Source organism: Muscardinus avellanarius (assembly GCF_963383645.1).
Source record: "Muscardinus avellanarius genome assembly, chromosome: 10".
In the NCBI taxonomy this organism is placed as follows: Eukaryota; Metazoa; Chordata; class Mammalia; order Rodentia; family Gliridae; genus Muscardinus; species Muscardinus avellanarius.
Genome location: NC_137796.1, coordinates 69,574,573 through 69,598,100, shown reverse-complemented (window position 1 = coordinate 69,598,100; position 23,528 = coordinate 69,574,573). Strand labels below are relative to the sequence as shown.

General features: G+C 40.5%; 2 protein-coding genes across 2 annotated transcripts; one reads left to right on the top strand and one right to left on the bottom strand.

Annotated features, from left to right (window-relative positions):
• Positions 1 to 3: 3 nt before the first annotated feature.
• On the bottom strand, positions 4 to 20,806 carry LOC308268701 (putative protein FAM90A23; the record flags this gene model as incomplete). The annotated part of the gene is made up of 6 exons (XM_080703806.1): positions 4 to 957; positions 1,799 to 1,907; positions 2,343 to 2,542; positions 2,646 to 2,719; positions 3,111 to 3,173; positions 20,797 to 20,806. The coding sequence occupies 6 exons, from the start codon at positions 20,804 to 20,806 to the stop codon at positions 4 to 6; spliced, it is 1,410 nt and encodes a 469-aa protein (XP_080559932.1).
• Positions 20,807 to 21,118: 312 nt separating this feature from the next.
• Positions 21,119 to 22,057, top strand: LOC308268700 (putative protein FAM90A23; the record flags this gene model as incomplete). Its single annotated transcript, XM_080703805.1, has 1 exon — positions 21,119 to 22,057. The coding sequence occupies one exon, from the start codon at positions 21,119 to 21,121 to the stop codon at positions 22,055 to 22,057; it is 939 nt and encodes a 312-aa protein (XP_080559931.1).
• Positions 22,058 to 23,528: the final 1,471 nt, after the last annotated feature.

The window sequence follows — 23,528 nt, the reverse complement described above, 5'->3', positions numbered from 1 at the left end:
GTGTCACTCCCCATCACTCTCCTCAGAGGAGGAGGAGACCTGAAGATCCTCATAGAGGACACTCCGGGGCATCTGGGAGCCATGACCCTCAGACTTCTCTAACAGGGAAGGCCCGGTGGTGGCAGGGTTTGGCTCCTCAGGTGGATGGGAGGAGGGAGCTGTCAGCACCTGGGAGCTCCAACAGTCATTGTGCAACCTCCTGAAGATCATCCTGAGGGGCTGTGATGGAGCAGAACTGGACTGTGGGGAATGGGCCTGCCTGCAGGGCTGGCTGGTGCTGAGGTGATCTCTGGCATCGGCAGGTGTTGCTTCAATGCTGGACCCCAGAGCTGCTGTTGTGCTGGTCATTTGGTGTGATTCCTTAGGACTAGGCCCTTTTGCACCTGGCGGAAGCTGTGCATTCAGGAGAGTCCCCAAGCCAGGCCTGCCAGTGCTCCCCTGGGGGATCTGCAAAGGGCTGGGCCTGGGTTTCTTTGGAGAACTCTGGCAGGTGTGGATGGGGACCTGGGCAGGTCTCTTACCTGGGGCCCTGACACTGACACTGGAGCCATAACCCTTTGTAGGAGCTGCAGGCTGCAGGCTCGGCTCTGGAGACACATCAGGTCCCTTGAGATGTGCCACAGACTTCAGCCCCTGGCCCATGCCCTGGGACTTGAAAAAAGCCTGGGGAACCTTGAAGGAGCCATCCTCTGGGTTTTGGTATGTGGGTTTTTCATGGAAGGCTGGGCTCTGGCCATTGGGCATAAATATTGGCTGGCAGGTGCCTGTGACAGCCATTTCCTTGACTTTATTTTGCCCAAGGAGTGAGTTGTTGACCCGTTCAGTTCTTTTGATGGGTGGCACAGCAAGGCAGATGCGTCTCACATTAGTATTCTTGACAGGGGGCTGACTTGTAAGTATAGGTTCTAGGACAAATGTCTTCCTGGTTGTGTGTACGGGCATCGGCCGACATGGACGCTGCAGGAAGAGGCAACACAGAGAATATCTATTAGTATTAAAACAGACAATTCTCAATGTTTTTATAAACATAATGAAATAGAAAGTCAACCAAACTAGACATGGAGCATAACACATGAAATTTTACAGTAAAATAATTACAAAGTGACATTTTAAATATGACCAGGTCCTGAATCTCAGTGGTGATCAGGAAAAATTAAGGGCAATATTCATCTGATACATTTCTAGCTGTAGTGGAAGATATACTGATAAGGAGGATGGAACGTGGTTTTCCACATATATTCTGTGAGTTAAATAGATCCATGTAGTTTCAGTGCAATACAAGGGCTGATTAAAAGAATTCTTTTTCTGAGACACTAAATATTCAAACCAGGGACATTCTTACTCTGAGATCCACACTCAGCCCTATTTATTTTTATATGGAGGCAGCAATCTCAACTTAGGTTTCTGAGCGTCTTACTTAGGCTGTCCTCAGACCTACCATCCTCCTGTCTCAGCCTCACAAGTACTGGAATCACAGGCATGTGACACCATGCACGGCTGGCTGATAAATTTGACAGACAACGTGGAAGACTTGTCTCTTTTTGTATAAATGTTACTGTATTTGTGCTTCTACCTTGAAGATCGCTGGAAAAACTCAAACTCAGATGTTGTAATCACAGTAATTTTCAGAGGCATGACACTAGCCCTCCACAGAGCTGGAAATACTGCAAGAATACAGTCACCTCACTCATATTGTCTACAATGGAATAATGAGAAATGTCTGCTATAGAAGGGACACGGAAGGGAAGTAGGTAAGAGCGACCCAGATAAAGATATCAACCCATGGAGAGGAACTCACTCTCAGGTAATCACAGGACTCTGTCTCATCCTTCCAGGTGTGCTTCTGCCTCTGGTGGAAACCTCCTGAAATATTCCCGAGTGGATTCTTCCTCTGCTGCTCTTCTGGCCTGCAGAACAAACAATATTCAGTGGAGACATCCCACCTTCCCATCCCAACCAGGGCCCAGTCCCATTGGGGTCTGGTGTGAGATACATCCTGAGGAGCTCTGACTGTTGCTAAGTCTGTGTCTTCCCTCATGGCAAACTCTATCTAACGCCAGGCAGCTCTCTCATTTCCAACAGGGAGTTACCTATGGGCCCCATTGCTTTTCTGCCTGGCATGTGCCATGTTCCTGGATGTCTCCTGACTCATCCCCTATAGTGTTTGGACTTAAGAGGAATGACTAGTGGGTGTGTCCCTGAGGGATGTGCAGTATTTGACGTCTTCTCCCCAGTATCCCTGTCAATGGCTGAGGGTGGCTGTAAACATAATACACATGGGCAGGTAGCAACAGCTTGGGTTTCAGCGCTCCAGGGCTGGTTACCACCTTCCCACTGCTCACCTTTCTCTCTGCTCCTTCTGTCCCTCAGCCTGGTCCAAGGGCCCTGGCTTCTGGAGAATCTGAGGCTTCCAAGGTGTCTGGTTCTCTTTCCCCTTAGGAGGACACAAAGGTCGTGGAGCCAGTGCCCCATCCCAGCACTTCATGGGGCACCTCTTGCTTCTTGCTCTGTGGCCAAAGGCACCACAATCCTTACACTTCACCTGTGGGTCACAAAGGAGAGGTGTTCATTTTGGAACGGTGTGACAAGCTTCCAAGTGTTAACACAATGGTACATTTTCAATTCTTTTTCAAAACTATATTTACAAAAGTAGCAAGGAGTTTTGATCCATTAAGGAGCAGGATATTTAGGACAAATAGGATGGCCAAATACAGGTTACCTAGGGGAATGAGAAGAAGCTTAAGAGGCCATAAACTTTAGGACAATGAAGGCCATTTTGGTAATAGCACACAACCTTCCTCTCAGGACAGTGATTTGATGTGACATTGCTTCTCCAGGACCTGAGTGGACCCCTCAGGCCGACGAGAAGGTCCTAAGGCAGACCTTAGTGAAACGGGAGAGGGCGCTGAGTCATTTGTCCATAAGTTTCTGTGACCCAGTCCACTCTCTGTGACCCCTGTTGCCCTCTGGTAATGCACAGAGCTAGACTCCACCTACCCTGGGATCCTCCTCCTCTGGTGCTGGGACCCTGGGCCGCGCTGGTCCTCTCTGCCATTGCTTCATGTTCTGGGTTGGAGTGCATTTCTCATGCAGAGGCCGTGCACACTGACCTGCTCCCCGCATCATCTCTTCAGGGTCAGGTGGTCTTCGTCTAGTGTCGAATGTTGAAGTTCCTGAATAACCACAAAAAGAGAAAAAGAAAGGAAAACTCTATGAAACATAAACAGAAATGATCAACCTTCATTCAATTTCTGTCCCATGTGGTTTTGAAGGGCAGGATGAACCACTTTGCAAATCAGATTCCCACAGTGGGATGTGCCATGGAAATATGATTCTATTTTCTGGAACAGTTATCTTCTAGAGATGGATATAACATCTGTGAATGGTCAATTTCAATTTCTATCCTGAGTGAATCATACTAAGGAAACATGTCCCTCCAATGAATAATGGGGTGAGAGACAGACAGGATATTCCAAGACTTACACAAAAATAGTTCCTAAAACACTAGTCTATGTAATGCACTTTTCCATATGTTTGAAAATCAGGAATACAGTGTGGTTCTTTTATTCTTTCTTTCTCCCTTCCTTCCTTTTCCTTCCTTCCTTCCTTCCTTCCTTCCTTCCTTTCTTCCTTTCATAGTATCTTTGGTCATTCTACCACTTTGCTACAACCCCAGTCCTATTTTTAATTTTTTTTTTTCAGATAAAACGGTCTATCTAACTGGGCATGGTGGGGCAAGGTTGCAATCTCTGAGTTTGGGAGGCAGAGAAGGGAGGATCATGCTGGTTCTAATTCAGCCCCTTTGGCTTAAGATACCATGTTTCCAAATATATATATATATATATATATATATATATATATATATGTGTGTGTGTGTACATATATATGTGTATATATATGTATGTGTGTGTGTATACACACACACACACACACACACACACACACATATACATATAAAATGGGCCTGGCGTGATGACGACACACCCTGGTAATCCCCCACCTCGCTTGGGAGGTCAAGACAGGCAGATTGGGCAGATTCGATGCCAGCCATGCTGGCTTAAGAGACCATTCCAAATTTTAAAGAAAGTTTAAAATAGGTCTGGGAGTGTAGCATGGAGATAGAAGGGCTCCCAGGAACCCCAGTACTTCCAAATAAATTAAAATAATCAGGCCGTGGTGACGCAGGTTGTAACCCCGCACTTGGGATTCGGAGACAGGAGGATCGTCAGGTTCGAAGCCAGCCGTGCTGGCTTAAAAGACCCTGTTTCCAAATAAAAAGACAAAAAAAATAGATCTGGGAGTGTAGCACGGAGGTAGAAGGGATTCCATAAACCCCAGTAGAACCAAAAAATAAAATAAAATAAAAATAAAAAAAACAGATCTGGGAGTGTAGCCTGGAGGTAGAAGGATTTCCAGGAACCCCATTATCATCAAAAAAACAAAAACAAAAACAAAAGAACCCAAAAAACGAAAAAAGATCTATCTAGGTTGATGGGAGTCTCATAGCTTGCTGAGTATGATCTGGAATCTGTGGTCTTCCCAACTCAGTCTCTCAAGCACTGGGATTCTAAATCTGTGGTAGCACACCTGGCTCCCTGTTCTTATTTTTACTTGCTACTTTGGACAGTGAAGGAGGCTGTTTTCTATGGTCAGTTTACTCGGACAAGCTATTTTTTACTCAAATGAGAACTGATGCTTTCCTATGAAAACGAAATATAAAAAAAACTATGCATTATCTTTAGCATGGCACAATTGAACTCATCACTAATTAAAATTTAAACAGTATATTTGAACCTAAATCAGTGAATCAAGTATGGAGGTATCAAATAATCATGATATATAATAGTACACAAGAAATGTCATGACGTATATAAGACATTGACATAAGAGCCGCATGTTTTCTGATTGAAATGAAAGGAAACTAGCAATCAATAACATGGACACTAATGAAGTTACCAACAGACATGCAGAGTGACAGACACTGACTTATGAAACAAGGGAGTATTGAAAAAGGCATCCAGAGAAATGTAAAATAGCTTAGTCTACTGAAAATGGAAAAGCAAATTGCAAACACCTGTGGGATACATAGAAAGCACACTGACTGAAGGTTTTAGCAATGAGTGCTTATATATATATATTTTTTGGTGGTACTGGGGTTCCCGGAAGCCCTTCTACCTCCGGGCTACACTCCCAGACCTATTTCTACATTTTTATTTGGAAACAGGGTCTCCTAAGCTAGTGCCCGCGGCTGGCTTCGAACCTGCACGATCCTCCTGTCTCTGCCTCCCAAGCGCGGGGATTACAAGCGTGCGCCACCACGCCCGGCTGAGTGCTTACATTTTAAGAAAGTAGGAACAGTCAGAAAATGAACTCATAATGCATGTTAAGGTCTTAGAAATGCAAGAACCAACCAAATCACAAATCAGTAGTAGAAATGCAAATATTAAGAGAAGAGAAGAAATAACCACAATACAAACTAAATGACAAAATCAGTGAAAAACTCATGTTAGAAATAGCACACAGGTTTTATTAGTTTTTTTTCAAAGAAAAACAAAGAGAGGAGGGCGTGTAGCTTACGCAGCTATCCCAGTGCTCCTGAGGTTGAGACAGGAGGGTCACACAGGTTCAAAGCCAGCCTCAACTACATAGTGAGGCTTTCAGCAACTTATCGAGACCCTGTTTCTAAATAAAGTACAAAACAGGTCTGGGAGTTCAGCCTTTGAGGTAGAAAAGCCTGGATGTTCCACTCCAAATATCACAAAACAACAACAAATAAAAAATAAAAAGAAGGTAAAATGAAATTGAAAATATTATGCAGATATGGTGGTGGATATAAAGTGGATTTTCACCAAAAAATTACATATCAAAAGGTGATATAAGCTGGGCATGGTGGCACACGCTTGTAATCCCAGCATTTGGGAGCTGAGACCGGAGATCGCGGTTCAAGGACAGCCTAAGCTACTGAGTGAGGCCTCTGCAACTAGTGAGACCTGGTTTCAAAATAAAGATTAAAAACAGGGCGGCGGGGGCCCGGGGGGGGGGGGATTCAGAGGTAGAATGCCCCTAGGTTCCATCGTCACACCCACAAAAAACAAACAAACAAACAAACAAACAAACAAAAACAGAAAAATCTGGAAGTAGGTAAATATTTGTGCACACATGTGCCCTACAAAAACTGACATCAGAAGATACTTAAGTGATTTTACACAGTCCGTATTACATTGTTGGCACAACCTGACAGGTATACATCAAAATGGAAAGAAAAAGGATGCAAGAAATTTAAAAAAGTAGGCCAGTCACAGCAATTAATGAGACCCTTAACAACAGAGCAAGACCTTGCTTCTAAAAGAAAAAATGAACTGTACAATTTGACATGGGTTTCTTTTCTTGTCTTTCTTTCTTCCTTTCTTTCTTTCTTTCTTTCCTTCTTTCTTTCTTTCTTTCTTTCCTTCTTTCGCAGTAGTAGGGATGGAACCCAGGGGCTTTCAACCTTGAGCTACATCCCCAGACCTATTTTTTATTCTATATTTTGAAAAAGGGTCTCACTGTGTTGCAAAGGGCCTAAGTAGTAGCTGAGGCTGTCTTCAAACCGTGATCCTCCTGTCTCAGCCTCCCAAATGCTGAAATGACCAGTGTGTAACACCCCGCCTGATAACAAAGATTTGTAATGCTGGTAATTGGTAGGGTGAGACAAAGAATTACAGGTTCAAAGCCAGTCTCAGCCATTTAGTTCGACACACAATCAGAATACTACTTATACACAACAACAAAAATAAAGATAGGGTGTAGGTACAAACAGAACTTCTTGTGTTCAAATCCACACACACAAAAATTGACCATGATAAAAAATACTTATAATCCACATGTGCTCATCTACCAGCTCATGAAAATGAGAATGTGAAATTTGAATCCTATTTAGATATTTGAAATATAGGAAGACTTAACTTATTTTTCTCTGTAAAGTGCTGTTTGAAATGGAATAATCCTTATCCTGGTAAAAAAAAAAAAAAAAAAAAAAAAAAAAAAAAAAAAAAAACCTCCATCCTTACATTTCTCTCCACTCAATTTTTTTTTTTTTTTTTTTTTTTTGGTGGTGGTACTGGGGTTCCTGGAAGCCCTTCTACCTCCGGGCTACACTCCCAGACCTCTTTTTACATTTTATATTTGGAAACAGGGTCTCCTAAGCCAGCGCGCGTGGCTGGCTTCGAACCTGCGCGATCCTCCTGTCTCTGCCTCCCAAGCGCGGGGATTACAAGCGTGCGCCACCACGCCCGGCCTCTCCACTCTATTTCTAACTGATCATCTAAAAGACAAATCGGTAATGAAACAAACCTGCAAGGGTGCTGTGCTCCTCCTGTCTGTCCACAGGTTCTCAGTGGTGAGTGCCAGACAGCACTGGAAGCCTTGCAGCTCCCAAGAAGGAGAAGGAAAGAGCAAGAGGAGACCTTGTCTGTCCAGGACTTATATACTGCCCCGGGAGGATGTGCACAAACACGTCATCCAATCCAATTATCTTAATCCCCAGGGGAACCTCCCTCAAGATGGTGCCTGCATTTGCCTTAGGGCACAACGGTCACTGTGCCTCAGTGGATATATCAGGTGTGCCTGTTTATTCTTCTTCCCTACACTTTTGTGTCCATTTGTTTTTATTTATATTCGGTTTAGCAATGAGTTCATACATTTTAAGAAAGTAGGGACATTTTTTAAAATGTACTTTTAATGCATGTCAAGGTCTTAAAATGTAAGAACAAACCAAACTCAAAATCAGTAGTAGGAAAGAAAATATAATGATAATTGAAGAAATAACCACAATGAAAACTAAATGAACAAAATCAGTGAAAAAAATATAGCTAGAAATAGCACAGTGGAAAGGAGATCAGGTTTCGTCAAAAGGAAAAACTATCCTGGGATTTCACCTAACTCCAACTAGAATGGAAATCATTCAAACACAAACGACAACAAGTGCTGGTGAGGAAGTGAAGAAGTGGAAACTCTAAAACCTTGTTGATGGGATGGCAAATTAGTGCAACCACTTTGAAAAACTGGAAGATCTTCAGAAGACTGGGAACGAACACGAACTTTCAGTGTAATCCAGCAAGAGCATTTTTGAGTAACAACCCAAAAAAGGAAATAAAACCACCAACTAATGCATATATATCTATGTTCATAGCTGCACAATTCATCATTGCCCACGTATGGAACCAGCCAACATATCCATCAACAGATAAATGGATTACAAACTGTGGCATATGTACAAAATATAATTTTACTCTGCCATAAAGAAAAACACATTTGCATCATTCACAGGAAAATGGTTGGAATGGAGGCCATTATGCAAAGTGAGATAAGTTCAGTCAGAAAAATAAGAAATCAGATGCTTTTTCTAATATGCCAAAGCTAGCGAGAAATGGGCAACAGGAGGATCTCTAGAGGAAGAAGGATATTCTAGATGAGCAAATAAGGTGCCGAACTGAGTGGATCGGAGGATGGGAGAGGGAAAGTCTAAAGCATGTGATGTACTGAAACAAACATCAAAGTCAATCAGTAAGCCAAGCCTGGGAAGGAGGGCAGGGGAGGGAACGGGGCAGAAATTGATAAGGGCGAATTAGGTGATGAGTGAATGTATGTCTCCATCATCTACTATCCCATTAAGATGGAAGGCTATAATGCACCAATAAAAATTTTAAAATATACTAGGAAAAATAAAACAGCAAAAAATTGGAAGCATTGTTCAGATATGAGGTTGGATTGAAAATGATTCTAACAAAAATTTACATATGGAAAGTTGATATAGTTGATTCTGGAGAATTTCATGAAGTTATATATAATAACAGTAAACAAAAATCTGAAAAAGTGGAAATATTTGAGCACACATATGCCCTACCAAAATTGATGTCCATAAATACTTAAATGATTCTACAAAGTCCGTATTAAACTGCAAAAAATTCTGAAATGTATACAGCAAAATAGAAAGAAAAGAAAAAGAAATTCTTTAAAAGTAGGCCCGTCTCAGTTATGTAGGGAGACCCTTGGCAACAGGGCCAAAACTAGCCTAAAAAAGAAAAAATGAGCCATACTATTTGACTTTCTTTCTTTCTTTCTTTCTTTCTTTCTTTCTTTCTTTCTTTCTTTCTTTTTTCTTCCATATTTTTTTTTACGGTATTGGTGATGGAACCCGGGGCATTCTAATTCGAGCTACACCCCCAGCCCTTTTTCTAATTCTTTATTTTGAAAAAGGGTCTCACTGAGTTGCAATGGGCCTAAGTAGGTAGTAGCTGAGACGGTTTCCAAACCATGATCCTCCTGTCTCAGCCTACCAAATGTGGAATTACAAGCATGTGCCACCAGACCAGATGACACAGGTTTCTAATCATGGTAATTTGCAGTCCGAGACCAAGATTGCAGTTTTGAGGCCAGTCTCAGCAATTTAGCTAGGCACACAGATTCCTGTTTAAAAACAAAAACAACAAAACCACCACCACCACATACAACAAACATAAGGACATGTTTTAGGAACAAACAGAAAATCTTGTGTTCGATTGACAAAAACACACACACCAAAATTGACCATGATAAATATTCATAATCCACAACTTCTATAAGCTCAAGAAAATGATAATGTGAAATTGAAATCGTATCTACATATTTAAAATTTAGGATGACTTAATTTATTATACTCAATAAAGTGCTATTTGAAATGGAATAATCCTTATCCCGTTAATTAAAAGTTCAGCCTTACATTTTTCTCCACTCTATTTCTAACTGATCATCTGAAAGACAAATTGGTAATGAAACCAACCTGCAAGTGTGTTCTGCTCCTCCTTCTGTTGGCAGGTTCAGTGGTGGGTGCCAAACAGCACTGGAACCCTTACAGCGTCCAAAATGGAGAAGGAAAGAGCAAGAGGAGACCTGGTCTGTTCAGGATTTATATACTGCCCCAGGAGGATGTGCGCAAACACGTCATCCAATCCCATTACCTTAATCCCCAGGGGAACCTCCCTCAAGATGGTGCCTGCATTTGCCTTAGGGCACAACAGTCAATGTGCATCAGAGGAGATATCAGGTGTGATAGTTAATACCTCTTTCCTTCATTTTGGTGTTCGTTTGTTTTTATTTATCTTAGGTTTATCAATGAGTTCTTACATTTTAATAATGTAGGAACATTTAGGAAAATGTACTCTTAATGCATGTCAAGGTCTCAGAAATGCAAGAACAAACCAGACCCCAAGTCAATAGTGGGAAAGAAAATTTAATGATAAAAGAGGAAATAACCACAATAAAAATGAAACGAATAAAATCAGTGAAAAAATTATGCAAGAAATAGCCGTGAAACCAAAACACCCCCATGCCACTCCTGAATGACATGGTGCTATAACTAAATTCTGTATTTCTATCTTTTAAATAAGCTCCTTTAAATATTCAAAAAAATTAAAAAAAAACTCTGCAAGAAATAGCACATTGGAATGGAGATTAGGTTTCTGCAAAGAAAAAACTACCCTGGGATTTCACCTAACTCCAACTAGAATGGAAATCATTCAAAACACAAACAACAAAAATTGCTGGTGAGGATGATGTGGAGAAGTGAGAACTCCAAAACATTGTTGGTGGGATTGCAAATTGGTGCAACCACTTTGGAATACTGTATGGAGGATCTTCAGAAGAATAGAAACGAACTTAACCTTTGATCCAGCAATACACCTCTGGGTATCCACCCAAAAGAAAGGAAACCAAACCACCAAACTAATGCATGTGTATCTATGTTCACAGCTGCACAATTCACCATTGCCCAAATGGGGAAAACAGCCAAGATGTTCATTAACAGGTGAGTGGATTACAAAACTGTGGTATATGTATACAGTATAATTTTACTCTGCCATAAAGAAAAACACAATTACATCATTTACAGAAAAATGGATGGAATGGAGGACATTATGCAAAGTGAGATTAGTCATACACAAAAAATAAGAAATCAAATGCTTTTTCTAATATCCCAAAGCTAGTAGGGAGAATGGGTCACAGAGGGTTCTCTAGAAGAAGTAAGAGATTCTAGATGAGCAAATAAGGTGACAGAACTGAGGGGATCAGAGGATGGGGGAGGGAAACTCTCTAAAGCACATGATTTACTTAAACATTTCAGAGTCAATCAGTAAGTCAAGCATGGAAGGAGGGCGGGGGAGGCAATGTGGCAGAAATTGATAAAGGCTAATTGGGTGATGAGTGCATATATGTCTTCACCATCTTCTATCCCATTAAGATGGAACACTATGATGCGCCAATAAAAATTTAAAAAAACAAAAAAAAATTTAAAAATTGAAAACATTCTCCAGATATGAGGGTGGATTGAAAGTGATTCTAACAAAAAATCTACATATAGAAATTTGATATAAAAATTGATTCCAGAGAATTTCATGCAATTATATTTAATATTAAACATAGTAAAGTCTGGAAAAAGGGGAAATATTTGAGCATGCATATGCCCCATGAAAACTGATGTCTGTAAATACTTAAATGATTCTACAGAGTCCGTATTAAACTATAAAATTACCTGAAATTTATTCAGCAAAAGAGAAAGAAAAGAAGAAGCAAGAAATTTTTACAACGTAGGCCAGTCCCTCAGTTATTTAGGGAGACCCTTGGCAACAGAGCAATATCTTGCCTCTAAAATTTAAAATGAGCCGTACAATTTGACACAGGACATAGGTTTCTTTTTCTTTCTTTCCTTCTTTCTTTCTTTCTTTCTTTCTTTCTTTCTTTCTTTCTTTTCCTTATTTTTTTGTTACTGGGAATTGAATCCAGGGGCATTCTAATTTGAGCTATACCCCCCCAGCTCTATTTCTTACTCTTTGTTTTGAAAAAGGGTCTCACTGAGTTACATAGGGCCTAAGTAGGTAGTAGCTGAGACTGTATTCAAAACAAAATCCTCCTGTCTCAGCCTACCAAATTCTGGAATTAAGAGCGTGTGCCACCACGACAGAAGGCATGGTTTCTAATCCTAGTACTTTGCAGGCCAAGACAAAGGATTCGTTTCGAGGCCAGTCTCAGCAATTTAGCTAGGCACACAGATTTCTGCATCTAAAGACAACATCAACAACAAGAACAAGCATAAGGATATGTTGTAGGTACAAACAAATTCTTGTATTCGATTGACAAAAACACACAAGCAAAAATTGACCATGATAAAAATATTCAAAATCCACATCTGCTCAATTATAAGCTCAAGAAAATGAGAATGTGAAATTGGAATCGTATCTACATATTTAAAATTTAGGATGACTTAATGTAGTATACCTAGTAAAGTGCTATTTGAAACGGAATAATCCTTATCCCGTTTATTTAAAGGCCACCCTTACATTTTCTACTTTCTATTTAAAACGATCATCTGAAAGAAAATTAGTAATGAAACCAACCTGCAAGTGTGTTCTGCTTCTCCTGTCTGTTGGCAGGTTCAGCGGTGGGTGCCAGACAGCACTGGAAGCCTTGCAGCTTCCAAAATGCAGAAGGAAAGAGCAAGAGGAGACCTTCTCTGTCCAGGACTTATATACTGCCCCAGGAGGATGTGCGCAAACACGTCAGCCAATCCAATTGCCTTAATCCCCAGGGGACCCGCCCTCAAGATGGTGCCTGAATTTGCCTTAGGGCACAACAGTCAATGTGCATCAGAGGAGATATCAGGTGTGATAGTTAATACCTCTTCCTTTCACTTTGGTGTTTATTTGTTTTTATTTATCTTCAGTTTAGCAATAAGTTCTTACATTTTAATAATGTAGGAACATTTAGGAAAATGTACTCTTAATGCATGTCAAGGTCTCAGGATTTCAAGAACAAACCAAATCCCACGTCAGGAATAGGAAAGAAAATATAATGATAAAAAAGGAAATAACCACAATAAAAATGAAACGCATAAAATCAGTAAAAAATTATGCAAGAAATAGCCGGGAATTCAACCAAAACACCCCCCATGCCACTCCTGAATGACATGGGGCTGTAACTAACTTCTGTATTTTTATCTTTTAAATAAACTCCTTATGCCGGGCGTGGTGGTGCACGCTTGTAATCCCCGTGCTCGGGAGGCGGAGACAGGAGGATTGCATAGGTTCTAAACCAGCCGCGCTGGTTTAAGAGACCCTGTTTCCAAAAATAAAATAGGTCTGGGAGTGTAGCCCGGAGGTAGAAGGTAGAAGTGCTTCCAGAACCCTAGTACCAGCAAAATAATAATAATAATAATAATAATAATAATAATAATAATAATAATTATAATAATTATAATAAATAAACTCCTTATGGCAGAACATGAAGAAAATAAACTCCTTTAAGTCTTCAAAAAATAAAATAATAAAAAAAACTCTGCAGAAATAGCACCTGACTGGAGATTAGGATTCTTCAAAATGAAAAACTTTCTTGGGATTTCACCTATCTTCAACTAGAATGGAAATCACTGAGAACACAAACAACAAAAATTGCTGGTGAGGATGATGTGGAGAAGTAAGAACTCCAAAATATTGTTGGTGGGATTGCAAATTGGTGCAACCACTTTGAATACTGTATGGATGATCCTCAGAAGAATGGATACGAACTTAACCTTTGATCCAGCAATACACTTCTGGGTATCCACACAAAAGAAAGGAAACCAAACCACCACACTAATGCATGTGTATCTATGTTCACAGCTGCACAATTCACCATAGCCAAACTAGGGAACCAGCCAAGATGTCCATCAACACATGAAAAGATTGCAAAACTGTGGCATATGTACAAAATATAAATTTACTAAGCCATAAAGAAAACTGCTAATACATCAATTTCAGAAAAATGGATGGAATACAAAGTGAGATTAGTAGTCACACACACAAAAATTCAGATGCTTTTTCTAATATGCCAAAGCTAGGGAGAAATGAGTAATAGGAGGATCTTTAGATGGAGTAGGAGATTCTAGATGAGCAAATAAGGTGACGGAACTGAGGGGATCGGAGGATGGGAGAGGGAAACTCTCTAAAGCACATGATGTACTTAAACAAATATATCAGAGTCAATCAGTAAGCCAAGCATGGGAAGGAGGGCGGTGGAGGGAATGAGGTGTGTAAGAGGAAAGGGCTAATTGGGTGCATGTATGTCTCCACCATCTTCTATCCCATTAAGATGGATAACTATAATAAACCAATAAAAAATTAAAAATCCAAAAAACAAGAAGGAAAAATAAAATGAAATAAATTGAAAACACTGTCCATATAATGGGGTGGATTGAAAGTGATTCTAACAAAAAAGTTTCATATGGAAAGGTGATATAACAACTGATTCCAGAGAATTTCATGGGATTATGGTTTGGTTTTTTCTTGGTGGTACTGGGGTTCCTGGAAGCCCTTCTACCTCCGGGCTAAATTCCCAGACCTATTTTATATTCGTATTTGGAAACAGGGTCTCTTAAGCCATCGCGCCTGCTTTGAACCTGAGCAATCCTCCTGTCTCTGCCTCCCAAGCGCTGGGATTACAAGCGTGCGCTACCACACCCAGCTGGGATTATGTTTAAGAAAAGTACACAGGAAATGTGGAAGAAGTGAAAATATTTGTGAGCACATCTGCCCTATGAAAATTGACGTCTATAGATACCTAATGATTCTACAGAATCTGTATTAAACTGCTACCACACCTGACAAGTATACAGCAAAATAGAAAGAAAAGAAGCTAGAAATTAAAAAAAAAAACTAGGCCATTCTCAGCAATTAGCGAGACCCTAGGCAACAGAGCAAGACCTTGCTTCTGCCAGAATAAATCAGCTGTGCATTATTGCACAGGTTTCCAATTCTGGTCATAGAAGGCTGAGACAAAGATTACATGCTCGAGCCCAGGCTCGGGACGTTAGCTAGGCTCTCAAAAACCTATGAGGACCCTGCTTAGCAACACCAATAACTATGACAACAACAATAACAACAATAACAAAAACAACAATAAGGCTAGGGTGTAGGTACAAACAAAACTTCTGTGCTCTATTGACAAAACCACACATAAAAAAATTGCCCAAGATAAAAATACTCATAATCCACTTCTGCTCATCTACCAGCTCATAAAAATGAGAATGTAAATTTTGAATCATATCTGTATTTTTAAAATTAAGGATGACTTAATTTATTAATCTTAGTAAAGTGCTATTTGAAATGGAATAATCCTTAGCTCAGTAAGTAAAACACCATCCTCACATTTTTCTTCACTCTATTTCATTTTCTTCCTTCCTTCCTTTCTTTCTTTCTTTCCTTCTTTTTCAGGTCTCAAGGCGGAAACCAAAGGCATTAGCTCTCCAAGCTATACCCACTGCCCTATTTTTTATTCTTTATTTTGAAACAGGGTCTCACTACTTTGTAGAGGGCCCCATAAGTATCTGAGGCTGTCCGCGACCATCGGCGATCCTCTGGTCTCAGCCTCCAGAACACGGAATTACAAGCGTGTTCCACCACACCTGGCTCTCCACTCTATGTCTAACTGATTATCTGAAAGACAAATTGATAATGAAACCAACCTGCAAGTGTGCTGTGCTCCTCCTGTCTGTCTTCAGGTTCTCAGTGGTGGGTACCAGGCAGCACTGGAGACTTGCAGCTTCCAAGAGAGAGGAGGAAAGAGCAAGGAGAGACCTTGTCTGTCCAGGACTTATATACTGCCCCAGGAGGATGTGCTCACACACGTCATCCAATCCAATCATTGTAATCCCCAGTGGAAAACATAAGGGGAAAAGTTGAGGCAAATCAGAAGAGGGATGAGTAAAGACTGTTAAAGAAATGGGGTTTAGGAAGAGAGGAGATGAGAAAATGTGGGTAGAAAATGATGGATGTTCAGTGCAACATATGTTGACTGATGGAAATAAAAGAGAATTCCAGGAGTTTGTTCAGTTAGTATGTGGGTCCTCAATTTCAGTTGACATGGACCATGGTAGTGGGGTGTGTTGGTGCACATTTGGAACCCTGGACTTGGCAAACACAGTCAGGAGCTTCACAGGGATGAGACCACCTTAGCAACCTAGCAAACTCGCAGCAATATAGTGAGACTCTCTTTCAAAATAAACACATTAAAGTTAGCCTGGGGGGTTAAAAAGGAAAGTACAATAGACATGGGTTGAGGATCCAGCCCCATTCAAACAAAAAATACCATATATGAATACCTATTCTCGAAGCTGGGTGTGATGGTGCACACTTGTAATCCCAGCATTCGCGAGGCTGAGACCGGAGGATCGAGGTTCGCGGACAGCCTCAGCTACTACTTAGTGAGGCCCTCTGCAACTCAGTGCGACCCTGTTTCAAAATAAAGAATAAAAATAGGGCAGGAGGTGTAGCTCAGAGGTCAAATGCCTCTGGGTTCCATCCCCAGACCTAAAAAAAAAAAAAAAAAAAATACCTATTCTTTACATCGGTTCTTCCAGCTTCTAGTAAAATGGGAGTGCTGAAGAGTATTTCTCTGAATGACCCTCACTCTAGCAATGAAAACTCCATCATTCCATTTTCTCCTCCTTACTTTTTTGCCTACTGATATTCTAAAGGACAAGTTGGTGAGAAAACCCACCTGCAGTCAGGGGTGTTCTTCCCATTAGCAGGTTCAAAGAGAGGTGGGTGCTGGCTGGGTGTGGTGACGCACGCTTGTAATCCCCGCGTTTGGAATGTGAGTCAGGAGGATCTTGCAGCTTTGAAGCCAGCTGGATGGTTTAAGAGACCCTGTTTAAAAAAAAAAAAAAAAAGTCTAGGATCGTTGCCCGGAAGTAGAAGGGTTTCCAGGAATCCATACCACCATAAAATTAATTAATTAACTAATTAATTAAAAAGACAGCTTCAAAAACATTATCATTTATAAACATATATTAAATTTATGTATTCTGACATATTCATTGTTTTTATATTTCACAATAATTGTAACAACAGTTATGTTATTTCTAACTACTGTACCAATAAAAACTCCTCAGAAGTCCTGAACTGTTCACTCTAAACTCGGAGGAGAAAGGAAAATCTGGCCTAATAAGGCAAAGTAGAATCAAATTATTTATTAAGTGAAATCATTGATTTCTGATTAAAACTTTAATAATTTAAATTTACTTTAAAAAATGCATGTCTAGGCTGGGGTTGATGGTGCACCCATGAAATCCCAGCATTAGGGAGAATGGAACAGGAGGATTGTGGTGCACGGGCAGCCTCAGATACTTAGTGAGGCCCTTTGCCACAAAGAGTAAAAATGCCGGACGTGGTGGCGCAAGCTTGTAATCCCCGCACTTGGGAGGCGAAGACAGGAGGATCCTGCAGGTTCGAAGCCAGCAGTGCTGGCTTAAGAGACCCTGTTTCCCAACATAAACATGTGGAGACTGAACACCACACTTCTGAATGAAGAATGGGTCATAGAAGATGTAAGAGGTGAAATCAAGAAATTTCTAGAAACAAATGAAAATAAAGAAACAACATATCAAAACCTCTGGGACACTTTGAAGGCAGTATTAAGAGGAAAATTTATAGCACTGAGTGATCACATAAGGAAAACAGAAAATCTTCAAATAAATAGCCTTACGACACACCTCAAAGCCCTTGAAAAGCAGGAACAATTGAACCCCGAAGCCAGCAGAAGACAGGAAATTATTAAAATTAGAGCAGAAATTAACAAAATAGAGAATAAAAAAACAATACAGAAAATCAACAAAACCAAAAGCTGGTTTCTTGAAAAAATTAACAAGATTGATAAACCACTAGCCAACCTAACTAAAAAAAAGAGAGAATCAACCCAAATTATGAAGATAAGGGATGAAAAAGGAGACATTACTACTGACAGTGTAAAAATCCAGAGGATTATCAGAAACTACTTTGAAAAACTATACTGCAACAAAATGGAAAATCTGGAGGAAATCGACAACTTCCTAGACAAATACAACCTTCCTAAACTGAGTCAAGAAGATATAGAACACTTAAACCAACCAATAACAATCAAAGAGATTGAAACAGCAATAAAGAGCTTACCATCAATGAAAAGCCCAGGACCAGATGGTTTTCCAAGTGAATTCTATAAAACCTTTATAGAAGAGCTAATCCCAATACTACTCAAACTATTTTGGGAAATAGAAAAAACCGGGACTCTCCCAAATACATTTTATAAAGCCAATATCACACTAATACCCAAACCGAATAAAGACAGTTTAAGGAAGGAAAACTACAGGCCTATATCTCTGATGAACTTGGATGCAAAACTATTAAACAGAATACTAGCAACACGCATTCAAAACCGCATCAAGAAAATCATTCACCATGACCAGGTAGGGTTCATCCCAGGGATGCAAGGCTGGTTCAATATACGAAAATCAATCCATGTAATTCATCATATAAACAGAATCAAAGACAAAAACCACATGATCATCTCAATAGACGCTGAAAAAGCATTTGATAAAATTCAACATCCATTTATGATAAAAACACTGTAGAGAATTGGAATAGAAGAAACATATCTCAACATTATTAAGGCAATCTATAATAAACCCACTGCCAACATCATATTAAATGGGGAAAAACTTTAAGAATTCCCCCTAAAAACTGGAACAAGACAAGGATGTCCACTATCACCACTTCTCTTCAATATAGTACTAGAGACTCTAGCCAGAGCAATAAGGCAAGAAAAGGAAATCAAAGGAGTACAAATAGGAAAAGAACTTAAGCTTTCACTATTTGCAGATGACATGATACTATATTTAGAAAACCCAACAAACTCAACCAAAAGGCTTATCGAACTGATCAACAAATTCAGCAAAGTATCTGAATACAAAATCAATCTTAAAAAATCTTTCCTGTACACCAACCATAAATCCACTGAAAAAGAAATTCAGAAAACACTTCCACTCAGGATCTCCCACAAAAAAATAAAATACCTAGGAATAAACTTGACCAAGGAGGTAAAAGATCTCTACAAAGAAAATTATAAAACACTGAAAAAAGAAATCAAAGAAGATCTTAGAAGATGGAAAGATCTTCCATGTTCATGGATTGGCAGAATAAATATCATTAAAATGGCCATCCTCCCAAAAGTGATCTACAGATTTAATGCAATGCCCATTAAACTACCAAGATCATTCCTCACAGACAGAGAAAAATCAGTCCTTAAATTTATCTGGAATAACAAAAAGCCCAGAATAGCCAAGGTAGTTCTCAGCAACAAAAACCACACAGGAGGAATCACAATACCTGACTTTAAACTATACTACAAAACCATTGTAATAAAAACAGCATGGTACTGGCAAAAGAACAGATATATAGACCAATGGAGCAGAATAGAAGACCCAGAAACAAGTCCACACACTTTCAGCCAATTGATTTTTGACAAAGGGGCCAAAAACATACACTGGAAAAAAGATAGCCTCTTCGACAAATGGTGTTGGCAAAACAGGTTAACCATATGCAGAAAATTGGATATTAATCCCACTTTTTCACCCTGTAAAAAAGTCAACTCACGATGGATCAAAGACTTGGAAATTAAACCAGAGATCTTGAAGCTCCTTGAAGAGGGCATAGGTCCAACACTACAACACATAGGCTCAGACAAACATTTCCTCAACAAGACCCCAAAGGCACAACAAATTAAAAGGAGAATCAATACATGGGATTGCATGAAACTGAAGAGCTTCTGTTCAGCAAAGGAAACTATCAAGAACCTCAATCGAGAGCCAACAGAATGGGAGAAGATTTTTGCCACCTATACCACCGATAGAGGACTAATATCTAGAATATACAGAGAACTCAAGAAACTCAACACTAAGAAAACAAAGCATCCAATAACAAAATGGGCAAATGAACTAAATAGATACTTCACAAAAGAAGAAATTCAAATGGCCAATAAATGCATGAAAAAATGCTCAACATCACTGGCAATCAGAGAGATGCAAATCAAAACTATCCTGAGATTTCACCTAACTCCAACTAGAATGGCAACCATTCAAAACACAAACAACAACAGATGCTGGCAAGGATGTGGAGAAGTGGGAACTCTAAAACATTGTTGGTTGGATTGCAAATTAGTGCAACCACTTTGGAAAACAGTATGGAGAATCCTCAGAAGAATGGGAACAAACCTACCATTTGATCCAGCAATACCACTGTTGGGTATCTTCCCAAAAGAAAAGAAACCAAACTACCAAACTAATGCATGTGTATCTATGTTCATAGCTGCTCAATTCACCATAGCCAAACTAGGGAACCAGCCAAGATGTCCATCAACAGATGAATGGCTTACAAAACTGTGGGATATGTACACAGTGGAATTTTACTCAGCCATCAAAAAACACTCAAATACATCATTTTCAAGAAAATGGATGGAACTGGAGGACATCATGCTAAGTGAGATTAGGAAGTCACAAAAATAAGAAATCAGATGCTTTCCCTAATATGTGAGAGCTAGGGAGAAATGAGTCATAGGAGTAACTCTAGACAAAGGAAAATCTTATAGATGAGCAAACGAGACAACTTAAACGAGGGTTTGGGAGGGGGGAAGAAGGAAATTCTCTAAAACGCACAATGTACGTAAACATTGAATTCAACCACTAAGCCAAGCAAGGGAAGGAGGGATGGGGAGGGAATGGGGTGGGAATTGGGTAGGGGTTAAATCGGTGATGTGTACTTCTTTGTACACACAAGTTTTTACCTTAACATGATGGATGAATATAATGCACCAAAAAAAATTTTTAATAAAAAATAAATAGAGCTAAGGGTGGAGCTCAAGTTAGAATGTCCCTGGGTTTAGTACTTAGTGCCTCAGAAAAAGAATTTTTTTTATTAGCCCTTGTATTGCTCTGAAAATTACGTGGATCCATTTCACTCAAAGGAAGTGTGTGGAAAACCACGTTCCAACCTCCTTATCAAATTACTTTCCACTAAGGCAAGAAATATATCAGATGTATATTGCCATTAATTTTTACGATTCACCATTGAGATTCAGTACCTGGTCATATTTAAAATGTCAGCTTGTAATTATTTTACTGTAAAATTTCATGTTCTTAAATCCATGTCTAGTTGGGTTGATTTTCTATATCATTATGTTTAGAACAACATTAAGGAGAATTGTCTGTTTTTAATACTAATTATATTCTCTGTGTTGTCTCTTCCTGCAGCGTCCATGTCAGCCAATGCCCATCCACACAACCAGAAGGACATTTGTCCTAGACCCTGTTCTTACAAATCAGCCACCTGTCAAGAATACTAATGTGAGACGCATCTGCTTTGCTGTGCCACACATCAAAAGACCAGAACAGGTCAACAACTCACTCCTTGGGCAAAATAAAGTCCAGGAAATGCCTGTGATAGGCACCTGCCAGCCAATATTTATGCCCAATGGCCAGAGCCCAGCCTTCCATGAAAAACCCACATACCAAAACCCAGAGGATGGCTCCTTCAAGGTTCCCCAGGCTTTTTTCAAGTCCCAGGGCATGGGCCAGGGGCTGAAGTCTGTGGCACATCTCAAGGGACCTGATGTGTCTCCAGAGCCGAGCCTGCAGCCTGCAGCTCATACAAAGGGTTATGGCTCCAGTGTCAGTGTCAGGGCCCCAGGTAAGAGACCTGCCCAGGTCCCCATCCACACCTGCCAGAGTTCTGCAAAGAAACCCAGGCCCAGCCCTTTGCAGATCCCCCAGGGGAGCACTGGCAGGCCTGGCTTGGGGACTCTCCTGAATGCACAGCTTCTGCTAGGTGCAAAAGGGCCTAGTCCTAAAGAATCACACCAAATGACCAGGACAACAGCAGCTCAGGGGTCCAGCATTGAAGCAATGCCTGCCGATGCCAGAGATCACCTCAGCACCAGCCAGCCCTGCAGGCAGGCCCATTCCCCACAGTCCAGCTCTGCTCCATCACAGCCCCTCAGGATGATCTTCAAGAGGTTGCACAATGACTGTTGGAGCTCCCAGGTGCTGACAGCTCCCTCCTCCCATCCACCTGAGGAGCCAAACCCTGCCACCACCGGGCCTTCCCTGTTAGAGAAGTCTGAGGGTCATGGCTCCCAGATGCCCCGGAGTGTCCTCTATGAGGATCTTCAGGTCTCCTCCTCCTCTGAGGAGAGTGATGGGGAGTGACACACTGCCTGGGAGGAAGGCACAGCCTCCAGCCCAGGGGACTTGGAGGGAAGGCTGTGTTGGGGAGGCACACAGGCAGGGAAGGGATGGGCCTGGGACAGGAGCTTCCTCAGCTGGGGATGTGTCCAAAGGGCTGGGGACAGACACACAGGCACTGCTTCTTTAAATTGTGTAGCATATTTTGTATTATTAAATGGAAATGGTTGATATCTCATAGATAGAATTTTAAATAAATTAAGTTTCTGAAAAACCTAGCTTATATTTGAGCATATATATCTATATATGTAGTCATATGTAGTTATATGCATAGTTATAGTATAAGTGAAAAGTGCATTATGATTAAAGAAAGAATAAATTGGTTTTAATAATATGTCTGAATTTAATAAAAATTTTAAATGTACTATGTGTTGTCTTTTTCTTGAAGACTTAGCTACACATATTCCTTTCAAATTTTTCTTCTAGCCAAACCTCATTTGATGTCTGTTGGTTATCTGAGTCACATCAATATCTCCTGCATGCCTCCAAAACATGGTCATAGAAAGTCATATAAATTAATGATGTATCGTACTTAAAGAATGACTCACTATTTTTCATTAAAGCCAAAAAGCTCTCACAAGTGATATGTGATATTAACTCTCTCTTCTTCATCCTAGGAATCTGGACTTTCACACATTCCCCTACCATCATCTCCACCAAGGAGCTATGTATATTGGTCCCCTTCACTCTTCAAACATATCGTCTCTTCCAACCCCAGCAGTTCTATGGGCTGCTCTATGTGCAGTTCATGCCATGGCTGGCTCTGAGCTTTTCCTTATAGACACTCACTTTTTCAGTGCCCAGTTGTTTTGCAAAAGGCACACTCGTCCTGGCAGAGGGGTGGTCTGCTTCCTAGAGTGTTTCCCCGTGGGGTTCTTTGACTTGTGACTGAGGAAAACATCAGTGCTGCTGAATTAAAACACCTATTTCTACGTCTTTCTGTCAGCCTGTATATTTTCTTCTACTACATTGTTTGTGAAAACCTTGTTAATGATTTTCATCCAGTAGTTGGACGCCATTCATTCCAGCTAAGCATTCAACTCTTGTAACTTGCAACAGATATCAGCTGTGCTCCGACTCATGAGGAACCGGATTTCATAGGCTGGTATCGCTTTTGCTTTCAGGTTGAATGGAGTTAACATGGGATGGGCATCAAATGTCCACTCGAAGAAGTGGACTGGGACTCTCGTCTTCACTCGTCCTTCAGGACTTTGCTATGTTAGTGGTCTGCTAGCCCCTCTCTGGGCCCTGGATCAATGCTTCCCCATGCTCTCAGAGGCTTACCATATCAATGGGTTATTGGGGTCCCAGCTAGGATTTTCTGTGGGCAAATTAAGTCTAGCAAAGTCTGTTCTTACCATGGAAATCTGCACTTGGCATTCTGACCACAGTATTTATCTAGATCATCAGAAAATCAGATGTGGAAAGGCTGGAG